At 40.7% G+C, this 18,716-nt stretch overlaps 1 protein-coding gene and 1 long non-coding RNA gene across 2 annotated transcripts in view; both read right to left on the bottom strand.

The window, feature by feature from the left end:
- Positions 1 to 1,632: 1,632 nt before the first annotated feature.
- Positions 1,633 to 18,716, bottom strand: part of LOC125918098 (integrin alpha-2) — a gene marked incomplete at its 5' end in the record, with an annotated part of 30,098 nt that continues 13,014 nt past the window's right edge. The window contains 9 exons of the mRNA XM_049624144.1: positions 1,633 to 2,923; positions 3,607 to 3,723; positions 6,500 to 6,589; positions 9,726 to 9,839; positions 11,764 to 11,868; positions 12,830 to 12,940; positions 14,595 to 14,697; positions 18,188 to 18,271; positions 18,358 to 18,434. Of these exons, the coding sequence (XP_049480101.1) occupies positions 2,843 to 2,923; positions 3,607 to 3,723; positions 6,500 to 6,589; positions 9,726 to 9,839; positions 11,764 to 11,868; positions 12,830 to 12,940; positions 14,595 to 14,697; positions 18,188 to 18,271; positions 18,358 to 18,434 (882 nt within the window). The remainder of the gene's footprint in view (positions 2,924 to 3,606; positions 3,724 to 6,499; positions 6,590 to 9,725; positions 9,840 to 11,763; positions 11,869 to 12,829; positions 12,941 to 14,594; positions 14,698 to 18,187; positions 18,272 to 18,357; positions 18,435 to 18,716) is intronic.
- On the bottom strand, positions 3,112 to 3,496 carry LOC125918101 (uncharacterized). The gene is made up of 2 exons (XR_007456375.1): positions 3,412 to 3,496; positions 3,112 to 3,194 (listed from the first exon to the last, which is right to left on the bottom strand). It is a non-coding gene; the product is annotated as an uncharacterized LOC125918101 (long non-coding RNA).

An 18,716-nucleotide genomic window follows, 5' to 3' on the forward strand; every position in this document is an offset into this window, starting at 1 on the left:
ATGCAGCTTCTTTACAAACTATTTTACTCTTTTATATGGCTTGTGTGGCAGCCATGCATGAAGCAACTCTTTTTAATCACATTCTACAGATCTTGTCTATATATACCATTTATGAAATGGAAACTTTAAGATGGTGTTTTTTAAGCCCCATATTATACTTACTTTTAAAGCAAAAGTAAGGCTGACTAGGAATACATAACTTGTTTTCAAGCAGTGGGGTTTTGTTCTTTGATTTCTTGGCTAAATACTCGCCTTTGCTTAAAAGTGTTGGAGAAATACTCCTCACTAGAGCCCCTGCCTCAAATCTGTTGCCCATTTAGGCCACTTGCTCCTGGCGCAGTGCTTCTCCGTTGGGGTGACTTTTGCCTCCCAGGAAGTGTGATACAGTGTCTGGAGATACTTGTATATTGTCACAACTTGGGAGAGAGGATGCTCCTGGCACCTGGTAACTGCCAGGGATGCTGCTCAACACCCTACTGTGCACAGGACAGCCCCCTGCAAGGAGTCACCCAGCCCCTTGTCAGCAGGGCCAAGGCAAAGAAACCCTGCCCCAGTGGAATAAATGGCACAGAGACCAGTGGCTAAGTTTTTAGGTTGTAGTAAGCCAGCTGCTTCATGGAGACAGTCCTGACGAGGTACACTACCTAAGCCCCGGCTTGGCCAAAGCGCTCAAGCTCGCCGTGGGCATGTGACCTCAGTTTAGTGCTTCTGTAAGAAAGGCGAGGCAGAGTGAAATAAAAGGAATGACCTGCTAGAATTCTTTGTATAGCACCCTGAAGAACTAGTCTGTATATGTACACAGTAGTTACATGGTTTCTTAAATATTCTTTATCAACTTAGGTTTTTCCTCCACTCTTTAAAAAAATTTTGGACTCAAAGTATTTGAATCCACACAGCTGTTATAAGAATTGGGCTTTAGCACATCTAGAGATAGCCAAAGCTATAAGCCCCTGCCATTTTATGGCTGATTTTTCCACCTGGTTTGTTTTGCTTTGTCAAATACAAAATAAGTTACCAGACAACACAGATAGCTCTAGATAGCTCGCAGGAGCCAGGCCAGAAGAGCAGTTGGGCCTGATGCACACAGGCACGTACTTGTTTTCAGAGTCAGGTTTTTTGAGGATTGTCTGTAATTGTAAGAAATCCAGATCTTCAACTTTCAAAACTAAAAGCATTGCTGCTGAACTCCAACCCAGTCTTCTCATTTTATAATGAGGACACTGTAGTTTAAAGAGGCCAAGTGATTTGTCCAAAGCTTTAGGTATGCAGTTTCTGACATTAAATAGTTCCCACTTGCCTTTGCCTCTGCCTCTGCCTTTCTCCCAGTCCCTCCTGGAGAGTGTGTGGGCTCAAACAAAAGAAGGTGCAGGAGAAACAGGTGGCATTCCAAGGCAGTCCGTTTACGTTAGTGACTGGGATGTTTGTTAAAATATGGACCACTGGGTTTCATCCTCTTTTGACCAAATAAGTGTTCCAGGAGTTGGGACCTAAGGAGCTACCTAATGAGCATACTTGCCCAGGTGGGAGTCATTCTTCTGAAAGTTTAAGTCCTCCGGCAACACACAAGCACAGAGGGTGCACCTGCTAATTTGGGGGCTTCCAAGGTCTCCTCGTAATTTGCAAATTCCCGAATTTTGTTTTGTACTTTGTTTGCACTGCCTGAAATTCCAACAATTAGAAATTCACCGTGGCTTATTTTTCTTACTTGTTTAGCAATAAAGGAAAATAGCTCCCTGGAGTTAAAGGGATTATTCATGCAAGTAGGTAAGTGAGATGATTTTTCTTCCTCACACCTGGTGTAGAGCAGCTGCTCCAACGAATTGGAGATTTGGATGAAGGCCAAAGGGAGGTGGCTAACCCTGAATTACTGGAGAGGAAGGCACGCCTTAGTGGGCTTCTAGAAGATGGGGACACCAGGAGGTAGGTGCAAGAGTGGTTTAGTACGGAAGGAGGAAGGATGCCAAAGAAATTACTCCTTTTCCATAAATTGAAACTAGGTCCCTGCCAGGCAGTCAAGTCAGCCAGCTGTGCATGGTGAAGGAGAAAGGGAACTTCCTACTTCTTTTGGCACAGGCTGGGCCTCTAGTAGATAGGATTTTACCATCAATGTTGTGATACAGATTTTAAATTTTGCATTTGACTTCTAAACTACCCTCCCAGCCCCCACCCCCTTAAATGGAGGTTTCCTCTGTAGGAAGCATACTCTAGGCTCCTACCAGGTATCCAAGATTGTTTTGATAAATAGATCATAGCAAAAAAGGGACTCTGAGAAGGCCAACAGCAGCAAATTATACCTTCATTAACAAAAAGGTCACTTAAAATAACCTCTGTGACAGCTCTGGATGACCAGCATAAGTTGAAGACCTGTGTTGTCTTTTTCCCCCCATCAACCTCAGTATCCAAGCTAATTATATAGCTAGGCCAAGTACTTCCACTCTTGTGGTCACTGTTTAAAAACAATCACTTTAAATGGTTGGGGTTCCCCCCACCAAATCTGAGAAAGGTTCTATTTTTCTTTAAGACTTCTCATGTTTGGAAGCATTTCATGTTTCTGACACAATGCACATTATGTAAACTCTGGACCAGCCAGTGTAAAGGTCACTCCCTGCCCCCACCCCCCCCATATAAAATCCGTCTTTTACCCTTTCTACTCCTAGCCCCCCCCCAAAAAAAAAACAACCCAATTTCTTCTTCCCAAACTGACCTGCAGTTTTCGTAAAGTATCAGGCGAGTTTTACCGCTTACACATAAAGCACTGGGATTTAAAACAAATCCATTCACACAAACAGCAAACCCTGGCTGTGCTGCCACAGCTCACGTTGCAGTGAGACCGCCGTGGGGCTCAGCTGTTGAGTTCTGTGGTCTCGTCAATCTCATCCGCAGTTTTGGACATTTTTTCATATTTTCTTTTGAAGAAGCCAAGCTGTAAGGTGATGTACAGTTTTTACCACGTGTGAATTATTTTGTTATGGGGCCTCAGACCCCCTTGGCTGCCCACTAAAGCCCCTGTGGGAATCTCTGGGGCTCTGGAGAGGATGATGTGCAGACTGTGACTTGGTCTCAGCTTTTCAGTGAGGAAATAATACACAGGGTTGAACTGAACAGCATACATTGTTTGTTTTTTGGTACCTGAACAAAACATTCAGGGGTCTGGATAAAAGGCAGGTTGGAAAAAAAAGTATCGGGATCCAGACCTCATTTTTTTTTTTTTTTTTTTTTTTGGGACAGAGAGAGACAGAGCATGAACGGGGGAGGGGCAGAGAGAGAGGGAGATACAGAATCGGAAACAGGCTCCAGGCTCCGAGCCATCAGCACACAGCCCGACGCGGGGCTCGAACTCACGGACCGCGAGATCGTGACCTGGCTGAAGTCGGACGCTTAACCGACTGCGCCACCCAGGCGCCCCCAGACCTCATTTTATATATTGTATATAAAATCCTTACTGATGGTTTTCAGGAACGGATGTGAGAATTTGCAAATAAATTTGCCTTTCCTTCTTATGATGGAGGTAGGTACCACATAAAACTTAAGGTTACTGTTTGATAAGGAAATTCAAGACAGATATATTCAGGAGCCCCATATTTTTAAGTATGATAATTTTCTTACCTTCCATAAAACTGCAACCAGAGCTAATAGCAAAACGATTCCAGCAATTACACTTCCTACTATAACTCCAGTTGGTACTTCAGCTTTCTCATGGGGTTTCATTATCGTAATGGGAATCTGTAAATGTATGTATATATGCAACAATTGAGTTAACTAATGGTAGCACCCCCAAAAAAGTGAGATGGTCTATTCAAAGTCTCTGATTTTATTAATGGTGGTCTAGAAAGGTGATGTCACTCGGTCAGGATCTCATTCCTCAGCTAAACATTGTGCAGTATAATTTCTAGAGAAAATGCTTCTGCAAAGTACAGGCAAAGAATACAAGTTTTCTAGTTTCCTCCCTTTAATTGTGTCCGTATTTAGTGGTTATGTCATCTCTGACAACTTTAGATGCTTTATTTATGAAATAGGAACTTTAGTTTCTGGCAGACAGTCTCATTGTCAAATGACAGCATTTGGAGTCCAAACTTGGAAGGGGGCAGGGGTGGCCAAAGACCAAACAAATCAACAACTCAGATGCCTTGTGATTAAGCAACAGCAGCTTTGTACCGGGCTTCTAAATATTGATTTCACTTAACTCTCACTCAAGAGTATTTGATGTGGATTGTTAAAAAGTGATAGTTAATAGCTCAGGGCTCAAGTTGACCTTTTCAGTGATAAATTGCCCCGGAGGCTGTGTGTGATCCTTTATGTCCACTTCCTGGGAATCTTTGTGACTCTGTAATAGAATGGCAGCCCTAAGAGTTCTAATGGTAAAATACTGTATATCTTATATACAGTAAAACCTTGGTTTGCAAGCATAATTTGTTCCAGAAGCATGCTTGTAATCCAAAGTACTTGTGTATCAAAGCGAATTTCAGGAACCACCAGCTCAGTTGTGACAATGTGACATTCAGCATCACGGACTACTCCTATGGTAAGACATCGCTCGTTGATCAAGTTAAAATTTATTAGAAATGTTTGCTCGTCTTGCAGAACACTCGCAGAACAAGTTATTCACAATCCAAGGTTTTACTGTATGTATATATTGTGTGTATGTGTGTGTACGTATATATATGTTTTTAGTTACAGAAAGAATCACTACCATTTCCTCCACAAAGTGTATTAAGAATACTAAGAACTACATTGTGGGCAAAGCAAGGTAACAAAAATCTTACTGATTGGTTGAATACTACATGACCATGGCAGACAAGCTGCTGCTTATCACAGAATTTATGAGTTGGACTAAATTTGAGTCTGGCCTTTTGGTAATTCTGTTACTTCTCATTTGTATTTTCAAGGGATAAAATAAGGCTTTATAAATTTAGGAATAAAGTAACTGAATTCATATAGTTCACTGCTTAATGGCAGTCATATCTTTACTCTCCATTCCAGAATCTCCCAGTCTGGGGTCCATGGATCCAAAGGGATCCACGGGTATAAATTTTTTTCTCAGATTTTTAAATGGACCAGAGTTCAAACAAATTTAAGAGTCACTTAATCTACCCTATAGAGAGATAGGTCAGATTATTATCTGGATTCCAAATATTCAAAAAATCATCTAGAATATTTGGATTCAAAATCTAGTTTCATAGACAATTAATAGTTGGCCTTTGTTATTTACCAATATTGCTCAGAGAAAACCAAGAAAAAAAAATCTAAAGGTTCATTAAAATTGCTAATTTCAAATTATAACTTATTTATTAGTACTTTCTGGAAAAAAAAAAAAAAACAAAAAACAAAGACCTCAGCAGATAGATAGTCTGAACACTACATTTTTCTAAAATGAACTGTTAAAATATCTATAGTACTGCTAAGTTCATAATACTTTGAATTTGAAGTCCACATTTCCTTTGGCTCCATTTCTGATTTTCCATGCCCCAGCCTCTGAAGAGTGGGTGTGGGCCTTGACTGAGGGTCTTAAGCCAGAGGCCAAACAGCATCCTCTTTTGGAATAATTTCCCCTGGGACCAGAGTGAGATACCAGGGCCGTGTGTGAGCCTTACTCTCAAGTATGGAGAGAGGTCCAGAGTTCACAGGGCCATTGGCTTTTTAATGGCTACAACAGTGGACTGAGGCCAGCTGCCAGGCTGGTCTTTGGGATAGAGTCTTAAACTGGCTTCTAGTTTGTAACAAAAGCATTAGGAGGAAAAATGGAAAGGGCTCTGCCAGCAGATTAGCAGAGCATGGAAATCCTGCTCTATCCAAATATGGCATATTCCAACCAGAGGCTCACTGCAAAGGAAAGTTGTCCTGTGCCAGCCCTTAGAACAGTGAGCCTTTGTTTTCTGTAAAAGTGCATTTCTTTGCAAGACGCTTTTTTTGTTTTATATCAAGGGGAACATTTATAATTTTCTAGACTATAAGAACTAATGAATGGACCCTATACACAGTGCCAGTATGTAGCTATAAGGAATACTAAAAAAAAAAAAAAAAAGGCCCTCTAATAAATGCCTCATTTATTAAGCATACTTAAGCACTTTCTCTTTAAAAAATACTGTAAAATACAATCTATGATTCAAATAAGAATGACCTGAATGTTATGGCCTGTGACCTAGACTGTTTTGTGAAATCAAGAGAAGGAAGGAAGAGCTGGTGGTGCTGCTTTAGGCACGGAGGAAGGAGTCACAAGTAAGATGAACCCCCTCTGTTGTGCCTTCTGCTGCACTGTCACTGCTGGTCCAGCTTTGCCAACAAGGGGAGGTGGGGGTGGGGAATGTGGAGGACAAGTACTTCACTGGACTTGTTTGAGTAGCAGATACCTTTGCCAAAAAGCTCAACCTCACATCAGGTTTTTAGAGTTTCAGTTATATTCTATAGCCATGTAGGTGAGAAGAACCACTACTCTCAAGTTTTCAGAAACGGAATGCCTATCAAAGACCAGTGCCTACTAGGAGTGATAAGGTATACTCACCGTGACTGTGTTTTCTTCGATCACGTATATCTGAGGGTTATAGGTGTTTATTTCTGCAGATGCGGTCAGCTGTACTGTCTGGAAAGTTGACTGGAACATAGAAATAAAAAACATGTTTTATCTTCGCAGAAATGAACGCATGAAATTGGCCTGTTTATTATTTATTTCCTTGAGGGAAAGGACAAGAGCAAATGGCAGCTCTGAAGACTCCAGAATCTTGGTGTTCTTGAGTTGGTGATCTGTGGAGGACCACGTATGAGAAGGACCTGGGAGACTAAACACGTGGGGTGGGCGGGCCCTGCCACAATCGCAAATTAAACCTCAGCGGGAAGGGGGGTGCAGGCGTTGGGGATGAAGTCCAGGCATTGTAGGTTAAAAAGAGCTCCTCAGGTCTAACTTGAAAACAGTTAAAAAAAAAAAAAAAAAACCCAAAAAACAAAGGTTTAGAAATGAAGCTTTTAATTGGGAAAGATCACGGTTCAGATTTTTTAAAACTTTATGAAGTTTTTCAACATGAGGGAAAGTTGCAGGCTTGACGTTTTTATAGATTTACCTAAGTCAAATAATGGAATGGAAAATCAAATTACAAACAGTAGAAATACACTTAGACTTGACCATGCATGTCAGCAGCAGACACCCTGAACCTTTTGTCAAGCCACATGAGTAATTTCAGGTTTCCTAATCTAAGTGTTTCTATAGGAAAAAATACTGTGTTTGGTGCAGACATATAGGAAGGACACAGATTTTATGCTGTTACTAGTAACCACCTAACTTGAAATAGCTTTTACATGTATTCCTGGATCTAGTTACAAGAAAATTCTTTTTCAATGGATACATTATTGATGTGTATTTTGTTTTTTTTTCTGTAATGCAATTCTCGGGACTGATGCTTGCTTTGAAATAGCATACAATGTCCAGATTGGAGACCTGCCTTCATATGCTCTGGCTACTAGGATTCAGTTTTTCTGGTTACCAAGGCACATGTTTCAACATACCACATGAGGTAATTTGCTAAATTATATCTGGGAGCCAAAAAAAGAATGCATATCCAAAAGTGAGCAATTTATTTCCTCCTTCCGCCCCACCCCCCACCGACTCCGACCCCCAGTCTCTGATTAGTCTTAATTTTCTCAAGATGGAAGATTGCATCAGAAGTTACCCTGATCATTTGTATCTTAAACATATTATTGGGGGAAACATTTAGAGTATTGACAATTGTTTCCTTAAAAAAAAAAAAAGCAGGTGATGCTGGTTTCACAGTCCCTGTAGACTAAAAAGAATTTCTTTACACTGACCTACCTGCCCTCCCAAACCTGGCCCTTTGCGCAACTGTGTACATGATATCCTGCAGGGTTAACAAGCAGTGGTAGTTACACCATGCATACCTGAGAGAATGAAGTAACACCAGCTGGCATTCAACAAGGCTTTGCCTTAGAAATGGCAGCCAACAATGCCATTGGAAGCCTGAGCAATCACTGTGAGGAAATTACTTGCAATGTTCACTTGCACTGCATCAGAAAAAGGGTGAAAGGCAGTATGTTAATGGGCTCTACTACAGGAAATGAGGTTCATATTTCAGACTGGATCTCCTGGGTGGTCTGAGAACATCCATTTGGCTGTTGAAATAGCCAGAAACAAGGTGAGAATAAACATTTGACCTTTCATCAAAGAGGAAGATGTGTAGGGTGTGACAGACAATAACTCTCATGGGAGTTTTCCATCTTAACCATAACCACGTCGAAAAAGCGTAAATACATTTCTTCAGAAATTTGCTCCCAGAAATGAAATTGCTGCTCTTGAAAACTTCTTGAAAAGGAAGGTGCTTTAAACAGTCTTACCGTTAAAATAATACAGTTTTACACAAACTCAAAAAACCCAAATGCTTTTTACAGAGCCGGCACAAATGCATTTTGATGCACAGCAGTTTTCCTTCCCTGCTGGCAAAGGGTGCTAGGAAAACATTCCTTCCTCAGCTCCAAGGAGATAAGAACCAATTGGTGAAACATGGCACCAAACTGCATCATCTGGGATGGTGGTGTAGCTCACTGCATGCTTCCCATCTTACAGGATTTGGAGGTATCTGCAAGCCTTGCAAGTAAATGTAACTAACAAAAGCCAGCAAGAAGAAAACCGAGCTCCTCCTCCACACTCCTACTTCCCTTTTCCCTTCCCTGCCTTTCACTGTTCCTCTTTCTGTTACGTCTTTATCCAAGAATATTGCTTATATTGTGGTTCCATGGACAAGTTCAAAGGGAACTTAGTCTTCTAATCTTAAACAAGATTCCACAGCAGGGAATGGGATTCTTGCAGAGATCAAGAAGCGATTAGAAAACGGGGAGTAGAGTTTGGTTGGTAAGCACCTCGAGGACTGATTATTTGTTTTAAAAAAAATCCAGAGGAGCCATGAAGACCCCCGGCTCAGGGGTGTTTCAGACTAATTTTTTGCTGCCTCGATCAGAGCCAGTGTTGCTAAAATGAATAGCTATCTACTTACGCAGTCTGCTTTAAGAAGCCCTGTCTATCCCTATATTTGTCATACCAGGCTGAGATTCTGGGCTACTGAAATCTCTGCCAAAAGCAGGTATCACTACCACAGAGTCATAACCTGGGAAATGGCAGGAAACATTGACATTGTTTTGACACCTTCTTTAAACTTTTCATGAGACAAATGATTGAAAAAGCTGTGTGTACACTGGGAGTTGACCAAAGAAAGGGTAAAACAGGAGAGCAGAGTAGTCCCATGGCTCTAACATAGGAAGATGGATCCTGATGTTGGATTCATCTGCGTGGTGGGTTGAGATCAATTAGCTGGGAGCTCAAGGAAGGAGACAGACATAGGCACTTTGATTTGGGCATGGTACAGGTGACTAGGGAGTCAGAAATATCAAGAGCATGAGGATGAAGACAAAGCAGGTGGCTCATTGTACCCCAAGACAGCACAGGGGATCCTGACGACATGTCAGAGACTGATGTCATGGGTTGGCATGGAGTCCATGAAGCTGATGCTTTACAAGCACCCCAGATGATTCTGAGGCACAGCCAGGTTGGGCAAGCTTTGGAAAGGGATGGAAGCATGTTGCCTTCCAGGATATAATTGCTTGGAGTCATTTGGGCACTGCTGATATTAGCCAGAATACTACTTTTGTCAAAGGGTATGAATTTATTGACAGTGAACCCTTCTGCTCCCTTGCTATTGATAAACCCAACAAATAAAGCTTATACTTACTGCCGCAAAAGTCCCATTCCAAATTCTGGTAGACACATTAAGGAAGTACTCTCCTTTGACCTGAAGGTCTTTCAGCCAGCAGGTAACATTGCTACACGTAGCACTTCTACAGTTCTTTCAGGTTGAAGTCAATGGTAAAAGGAGAGAGTTAGTATGGACTTTAAAGAGTAAATGCTAAAATTTTAAAGATAGATAAAACCCAGTGCTGGGCAGGATCTGGGGAAACAGACCACCTCATGAACTGTTAGTAGTCATAACCCTTCTTCAGGAGATTGTGTCGCTTTGCTTCAAAAGGTAAAAGGTGCACACTCTGCCTGGCCATTTCCCATCTGCATGGAAGGCCTCGGGAGATAACAAATGTGTGGAGAAGAGTACATCGAGCCTGTTTATTGCATCACTACTTCTGAGAGTAAACACACCCCCCAAAATGAAATAATTGTGTTTATCCACAACATACTAGGTAAGTAAGTTATCAAATATACATGCACAAAATGCAGCGCAATTTAGTCATTAAACATAATTGATAAAGGGATGCCTGGGTGGCTCGGTAGGTTGAGCCTCTGACTCTTGATTTCGGCTCAGGTTATGATCCCAGGGTTGTGGGACTGAGCGTGGAGCCTGCTTATGACGGAGTCTCTCTTCCACCTGTCCCCCTCCCTCTGTCCCCTGCTCATGCTCTAACAAAAACAAAAACATAGTTGACAGTGAAACAATCGGTGGTTGCCAAGGGTTAGGGAGGGATGACTACATGGGATGCAGAGGAGTTTTAAGGCATTGAAACTGTTCTGTCAGGATACTATAATTGTGAAAACAGGTCATTATACATTTGTGAAAATCCATAGAATATCTGACATCAAGAGTAAATCCTAATGTAAACTATAGACTTTGGATGATTATGATGTTGTCACTGTAGGTTCGTCAAATGTACCGCTCTGATGTGGGAGGGGATTTGGACAGTGGGGGCAGAAAGTAGTTGGGAAATTCTGTACTTTCCACTCAGTTTTGCCATGAACCTCAAACTGCTCTAAAAAGTAAAGTCTATTAAAAATGTTCAGTGACCGAATGACCTATAAAAAAAGGTAGCATGGTCGGTTTATGTAACAGTGTACATGTATCTTGGTATGGATGAATACTTATAGAGAAGGATATTCATTAAATACTGAGTGGCCAGCTGTTAAGTTTCTAGAGGACTTTAGTTTCTTTGTAGTGTTTTTGTGCTGTTAGTTTTAGGGTGTTCACAGTGATCAGTTACCCCTTTTACAAAAATCAAAACATTTTCACAAAAATAAGGAAAATGCTCAAAGGTACAATATTTTGGCATACTCTGAGATGATTTCTCCTGGACATTTTTACATACTACTGTTTAGATATGTCCTATTTATACTGTAATTCTACTATAGTTACTTTAAAAAAAAATTCATTCTCCTATTTTCCTGTACCCACCCCCCACACCCCGTCCCATTCATCACAAAACCAGTGCAATAAAAGAAAACCAGAATTTCCGTGTTGTTCTTAGAGGAGAACTATGGTTTGTTTAGGGTTACTGTTTGCTAAACATTTACTATTTGAGTACTAGACTAGCCTCTTTCTCAAAGAAAGGGGCATAGCTCTGGAGCAGGAGATAATGAAATATTGGAAAACAGAGAAGGCAGCTAGAGAGGCGTTTTAAGCAGCTAAATAAGATATCAGTGATGATGTGGAAGGGAGATGTAAGGAGCTTCACCTTCAAAGCACACACATGCTGCCCTCACAGCTCTTTGCAATGCTTACAAAGCGCCTGGTACAAAACAGTAGTTTCACATGGAATCCTTTGGATTTCATGAAATATGGAACATGTATTTTTTATTACCGGCATAAGTAATAGTCCCAATAACCTGGATTTGAGAGTGTATTTTCTAAGTCTTGATTCATACAGCCCATCAAAGCCAAAATGAGAAAGTTCTACCATAAGAGATGGTAGGAGAAAAGAAGTGCATTGATTTCCAGGTAAAACAATAAATCACCCAAGGAAACTTTCACCCCGTTAACCTGTCCTCACCAATTCTTTTATGTGCCGGAAATTTTCATTCTTGAAAGATACAGAAGAAGCTGTGTGTCCTATTTTCAGTGGATTTATTTCAGCATTACAACTGATGTCACCAGCCTGCAAAGAAGGACATCAAATCAGTCTCAGGAGGCAAAGTCATCTGTGATGTTCCTTTTAACATGTTAGGACATCCTGTGGTCACATGTCTGGGCGGGGGAGGGATCATTAGGTTGCTTTCACATCACTGACCCGGCCACACTTCTTGTAGTCAATTAACATAAACTTGGAAGTATTCAAATCCTCCTGGCGCCACTCGGTGGGGCAGCATGGGTGCTTACCTGGTACGTACTAAGACCATTTGCAGTACCAGCAGGTTGTGAGTGATTTGATTCAGGGTTCTTTCCTGTGCCCCATTTTAAGATTTCGATTTCCGGTAGTTACCTATGCGCACCACAGGAATAACACTACTGTAGAACCAGCTCTAAGTGCCAGACTAAGGCTGAGCCAGTGTCCGGGGATTTGGCTACACAGTGCTTCTGAACCCAGGCTGCATGTTAGAACCACTTGGAAGTGGGGGCTTTTATGGAATCTCTGGTGCTGGAGTCTTAGCCCTGGAGATTCTGATTTAATTGCCTGGGGGTAGGCCTGGGCCTGGGCATGAGGCCCAGCTGATAAAAATGAGGAACAGGGTTGATCACTACCAGGTGGAAGGCCAGGCCAGCGTCTTAAAGACTAGCTACTAACTGCAGCTGTGTAGACCAATTGTTCTCCCGTGGTGGGTTCGACCTCATACTTGTCAGTGAACTAACTACTCAATGGACAGGGCTCTGACACACTCAGATCTTCACCTGGCCAAAACAAGGCTTTAGGAATAATTTCTACCATCTGTAATTGTTTCCTTATAACAGTATCCTGCTTCTGATAGGACACTGACTGCTAGTTTCCTGGCACTCAGGATGCAGAACCTTTATCTTCTCAAGTTTTCCATCCATAAGATCTGAGACATGATCACCCCAACCTCATGGGGTATTTCCATGTTGAAAGTGCACAATTTTATAGGCAATTCAGTTGCCCTTACCTGATCTGTGTGCACCCCAGTCACATACATCAACGGGTTCTTTTCTTTGGTGTATTGAGGGATGTGGATGATCACGGATGCCATGCTGACTGGAACACTTCCTGTTGTTACCTATGTAATATGGAAGAAAACATTCTGGTTACTGCTAGATCATGCACATGTTGCAAAGAAAGTGATCAATAACCTCTGTGTTGATGGAGGGCTATTAAATGGTAAGACCATTAAGTGGTAAAGACTACTATTAAATGGTAAGACCGAGGCCATTTGAAAGTAAGCCTTGTTACTTTGCAGTCACACTCGGGTCTGTGTGTCTCACCTCTCAGTGGAGAATCTCAGCCTCTACAGTTTGAACTCGTAAGTTGTGACTTAGGAGTTTGTTAAAAACACCTGCTGTCTGTTGAGCTGGGCTACCAGGGCTGAAGTCCCATTTGGCCCCTGACTAGCAGTGTGGCTTGGGCAAGATACATAACCTATCTATCCTTCAGTTGTCCTCATTTGTAAAATAAAAATAGCAACTTAGTATGTGCAGACAGCAGTCGTTCCCATGAGTGGGGAGTCTGTTCTAATTGGCCAGAGATCATGTCCTACTGGTTGTTAAACATTTTAAACAACAACCATAGAAATAATAGTTCTACCAACGTTATAACTAGCCTGCAAAACAGGTTAACATATGTAAAGCACTTGGTACAAATGCTGATACTTTTTAAACTCTATGAATGTTATTTTATTGTTACTACTGATTGGTTAAATATCCCATTAAAGAAGTAGTTGCCAAATACTAGCCACATGATACAAATTCCAGTATCTGGATCACAAATCAGGACTTCTAAAGATTTTTTTTTTTAATCACCAAATCTTAAGGTTGTAACCATGTAACTAACTAGCAGGAAATGTAAAAATAAAATGGTATTCGTTTAAGGTCGTGGATGAATTCTTTTTACATTCCAAATTTTCTGTAATTTATTATAAAATAACAACTTTTTCAACTTTCCCTTTATGTAATTGATAATAATCTTTAGATTAATAATTGCTTACTAATAGCCAATGGAGACTGACTGAACGAAATTTGGATACAAATGGTTAGCTTCTCAAGTAGAAGTCGTCTCCAAGGATAAATTGGCATATTTATTGTATTCCAGAGACTTTTGACCACAGTAATAACATTATATTAATACATTGTTGATTAATATTAAACATTTACTTTCAAAATATATCCATTATCTTTTACCCAGAACACATAGCTATGTACAAAAGCCTCAGCTATTTATTAAGAGTCTTAGTGATTCTCAAAGTACAGCACCTGGACCAGCAACATCAGCTATACCTGGAAACCTGTTAGAAATGTACATCTTTAGGCTCACCGTAGACCTACTGAGTCAGGAAGTCAGGATGGAGCCCAGTGATGTGTCTTAACATTCCCCCAGGTGATTCTAATGCAGCTCAAGTTTGAGAACCACTGGTATATTTCAACATTTTACTTTGTTCTTCTCTTCCTGGCTTCCTTATTTTTTCTTTCCCTTTCTCCTGATTATTTTTTTTTAATGTTTATTTTTGAGAGATAGAGACAGCATGAGCAGTGGAGGGGTAGAGAGAGAGGGAGACACAGAAACCGAAGCAGTCTCCAGGCTGTCTGCGCAGAGCCTGATGTGGGGCTCGAACTCACTCATGAGATATGAGATCATGACCTGAGCTGAAGTCGGATGCTCAACCGACTGAGCCACACAGGTGCCCCATGATTTAGTATTCTTTTGACAGGCTTACCAACCTTAACAGAGAAGACGAACTTTGGACCAATATCTTCAAAACTGTGCACGACAGAAGGAACATTCCCATCCGAGGAGACTTCATAAAAATTTATGTTGGTGGATCTGTTGGAAGATGTTTGTCAAGTCAAATATCTTAGTTTTGCTGTTGTTCTTGAAGCTTAATATTTCTTTTATTTAAATACCTTCTAGCTTATATTAAAAGTAAAAGTTTACATTAAGGTATGAAAGCTTGCTATTTCTAGGCTTATGTTTCTCAGGCTAAAACAAATTCCTCTAAAAACCTATCCTTTCATGATCTTTCCGCAAGGCTCCTTGTGTTATATGTTTATCAGCTGTAAATTTCCTAAAATAAGTACAAATGTATTCCTTTAAAACTGACAGACCCCAAGGTTGCTATTATACTGACTGGTGTATTCATGCAGTACACACTTAGGCCTTGTTGATTGGATGAATAGATTTATAAGCCAGAGGATTTTCCACTTGGGTGGCTGAAATGCAGTGATAGGATTTTAGTTCCTGCAGTATTTGTTATTGGGTGCTTGTAAAACAGGGTGTACATTTTCTTTTATCATTCCTTCTCCCTATCCTTCTCTATTTCCAAACGAATTCTAATGCTTTTGGTCTGAGTTGAGGTTGGTCATGGTTTTCCATGACTAGTGTAGAAATCACCTTTCTGATGGCTGACCCAGAGGTTTTATTAGACTAGGCCTAGAGGTATTAGATGATTTGACCTCTTTGCTTGGAATTGCCAACTAGGGTTTCCAAGTGAAGTGAGGACCAGATCAGAGGAATACCCACAGGACCACTCAAATTGCAACATAACTGGATACCCTTCCCTCTCCTCCTCACTCATTTCTGGGGCTGAAGCTGGATTCCAACCAGGATAGCTTCATTAGGACTGTGGGGAGTGGGAAACAGGCGTAGGAGTCTGAAAAGCAATAGTTCTTCCTACTATGCACAACATAACTGCATAACTGCATATTACCTAATTCTTGGATGTTGATTCTATTTCCCAAAAAAATTTGAATTGGATATTTTCTGAGATACTTTTTGGGTTTCTTTACTGAATTCTTGTCTTTATGTTTAAAAAATTTCCCCCCAAATTCTCAAAAGGAAAATATGTCATAGGTAGACTTAAATAGACGTGGCATCTGTCAAGGTTATGTAGATGAGAGGGAACGATGATTTTTCAGCCTTACATGGAAAAATGGGAAAACTGACTAGAATTTGAAACAGAATGTCTGGCTGTATATGCATGATTTATTCTCTTTACCGTCCAGAAGACCTCTGTGTACCCCCTAAGAACAGTTTCTAAATTAGTATGTTCTGTTTTTGCATTTTAAAGAGCTCTGACATTTTTCCATTTGTTACTTAAGTTTTCCTTAAGTTACTTAAGTGTGGATGATCAATGTATTTATAAGCAGTTAGCTATACTCAGGGGGCTTCTGTTTTAGAAATAATTCTATCATGATTTCCACCCATAATACTTGCACAACATAACTGCATATTTATCAAAGTGGTTGCTAAGGGATACACTCAATGACTGGGTAGGATTTTTTCACAAAGTTTGCAAAGATGTTAATTTTGGTGTGGGTTTTTTTTTTTTTTTTTACGGCACTACTTGTGATGGTTAAACAAAATAAATATGCAAAACAACAAATAGCTCATTAATCTTGAGTTGGATACATAGATCATGATCCAGCCAGGAATAGAATAAGTTAGATCTGTAGGTCCATATATATAAACTTCTATAAGATCATATAAGAAAAAGTGAGATTAGGAAGGATTTTATTATTCCATTTGGGTAAATATGTGTGCATCCGTGTTACATGAATATATCCTGGTAGATAAACAAACCTTGCATCTGGAAGGTATTCAGAAAATAGCTGAGTCATGTATGGGATGACCAGAGCCAGAGGAGGCTGGAGGCATGACTTCACTTTATGGTATATCTTTTTGTAATGTTTGGATTTTCTATCCATGTACATTTAATGTCTTTCTTTAAAAACAAATCCAGAGGAATGATCTGGGTGGTAGGATTAGGAGCCATTTTAGTTTTTACACACCATAATTCCCCATATTAATTTTTTTCACCTCTCAGGTATATTTTAAAAGACATCAGATGGTCCAATTTAAAATCCAATTTACCATCACAGAAATACAGAGCTAAGATATTACTGAAAGTGAAGTCCCACTTTCGTCTTGTATTTATTTCATGTTGGGAAAATTGTCTGGAAAAATTGGCCATGGTGTGAGAGTGGAATCATGTAAAGGTTGTATTGAGCTAAAACATATAGGATAAGAATCAATGTAGGTAGGAAGAGAAGAAATCAGGTAACGTGGTAATCTCAATCTCTTTGGATGCATTGGTCTTCCATCCTTTTATCAACAGTGCAGGTGCTTTTGGAATCTGCAGTTACAGATTAATTTTTCAGGGATGGATGACTGGGCTGGATCTGTTTTTGCTTTTGCTGTTTGCAGTTCACTTGATATAGGAACATTCTTTCATCTTTGCTCATGTGTCTCTCACTCTAGACATAATGACACATTTTCCTTTTTGTTTCTGCTCGGTGATCTAGTGCATGATCTACGTGTTCCATGCTTCTGGGGGTTGGGGCGATGTGGCGAACTGGACAAGTCCATCACTGAACACTGTTCACACCCTGGCTTCTTGGAAATACAGTGCAGTGCATTTTCCAGGCACCACTGAGCTGTGATAGGAAACTGCCTTCATGCCTCCCTAGGTAAAGAACTCTGGTTTCCAGCCTCGAAGGTGGGCATCACCTGCAGGTTGGGTACCTGCATGGCTCTGCTCTAGTGTGTCTGTGCCCGTGAACCTGCTTCACTTCTTGGTGGGGGTTAAGGTGATGCATCACCCTATTAGTATCTTTGGTATCCCACGTTTTAGCCACTTCTCAAGACACCTGTTGCCCTGAACAACTCATGATAGCTAGTACCAACTGGTATCATTTTGCCCCTGCTCCCAGGTACACTTGCTCTGGCCAGGCAAGATAAGGGAATAAAGCATTTCTTCATAGATGACCTCATTGGAAAATGCCTCGTTTCCTCTTGGTGGGAAGAAACCCATTATGTTAAGTCAGGAGTTTTCCACCCAGAAGCTAATTTTCTATGATTCAATTTAATGTTTATGGTGGACCTACTATGTGCAGATCATTGTGCTTGGAGTTCTGGTGTTTAGGGGTGGGGATACCGCTTGAGAGCTCATGTGGATAGTAGGAAGAGGCATGGAGAAGAAAGTGGTGCCACCTCCTAAGGGTCCGGAGAGTTCTGCTTTGACCCTTTGGGAAGGTTGGGCCCTCATCTGAAGGGCTGCAGAGGAAGTACCCTGCGGCCTGTGGCAGAAAGTTTGCTCCTCTGTCTTTCTGGCATTGCTCTCGGTCAATAAACCTAAATAGCCGTGTAAGGTTTTCCTAAGGACTGACTTGTCCCTAAACTTCCTCTGTCCTACTTGACGAGGGAGAAACCTTTAATTCAAATTTTCCAGTTAAGAATAAACGTAGAGAGTCATGAGCTAGATGTGTTCCACACTGAGTGATATCAGTGGCCACAGGCTACTCACGGTTTCACCCACCTCGTTATGTGAATTTCGGCGTCATACAGCAGAGGGATTTTGAAATTGACCAAATTATCTGCCTTGTTTTCTTCAGAGCTTTCACTATTGGAACGAACATTAGGAAATTACTTAAAGAGAACTATTATTGAAGCCATCTATCATCAATTCAAGACTTCATTAGGTTTTACCTTAAGGCTTGGAAACTGACAGATGCCTGATTCTGAAGGTTTTGAAGATTGAAGTCAAAGTTAATCATGAAAGTCACCTATAACCAAAATTAAAACTCATTAATCTATGGTGGTTTGTACTCAGGGACCAATTAAAAAAATGGTTCTCAGAAAAGCAAACTCACTCCAATTTGATCTGGATTTTATATACCTTAAGCTTTCATCTTTGTAGAATATCTATTTGTCCACCTTGCTTCATTTAGCATGCCTCCCCTTTAGAATCAGAGGGCTTACCTTTCAAGTGACATGTATAACAGATCATCACATCACAGGCATATCTCCTTCACTGAATTTGACAGCTCTGTGCTGATGTGAAACTT

Source organism: Panthera uncia, unplaced genomic scaffold (genome assembly GCF_023721935.1).
Source record: "Panthera uncia isolate 11264 unplaced genomic scaffold, Puncia_PCG_1.0 HiC_scaffold_438, whole genome shotgun sequence".
NCBI classification, from domain to species: domain Eukaryota; kingdom Metazoa; phylum Chordata; class Mammalia; order Carnivora; family Felidae; genus Panthera; species Panthera uncia.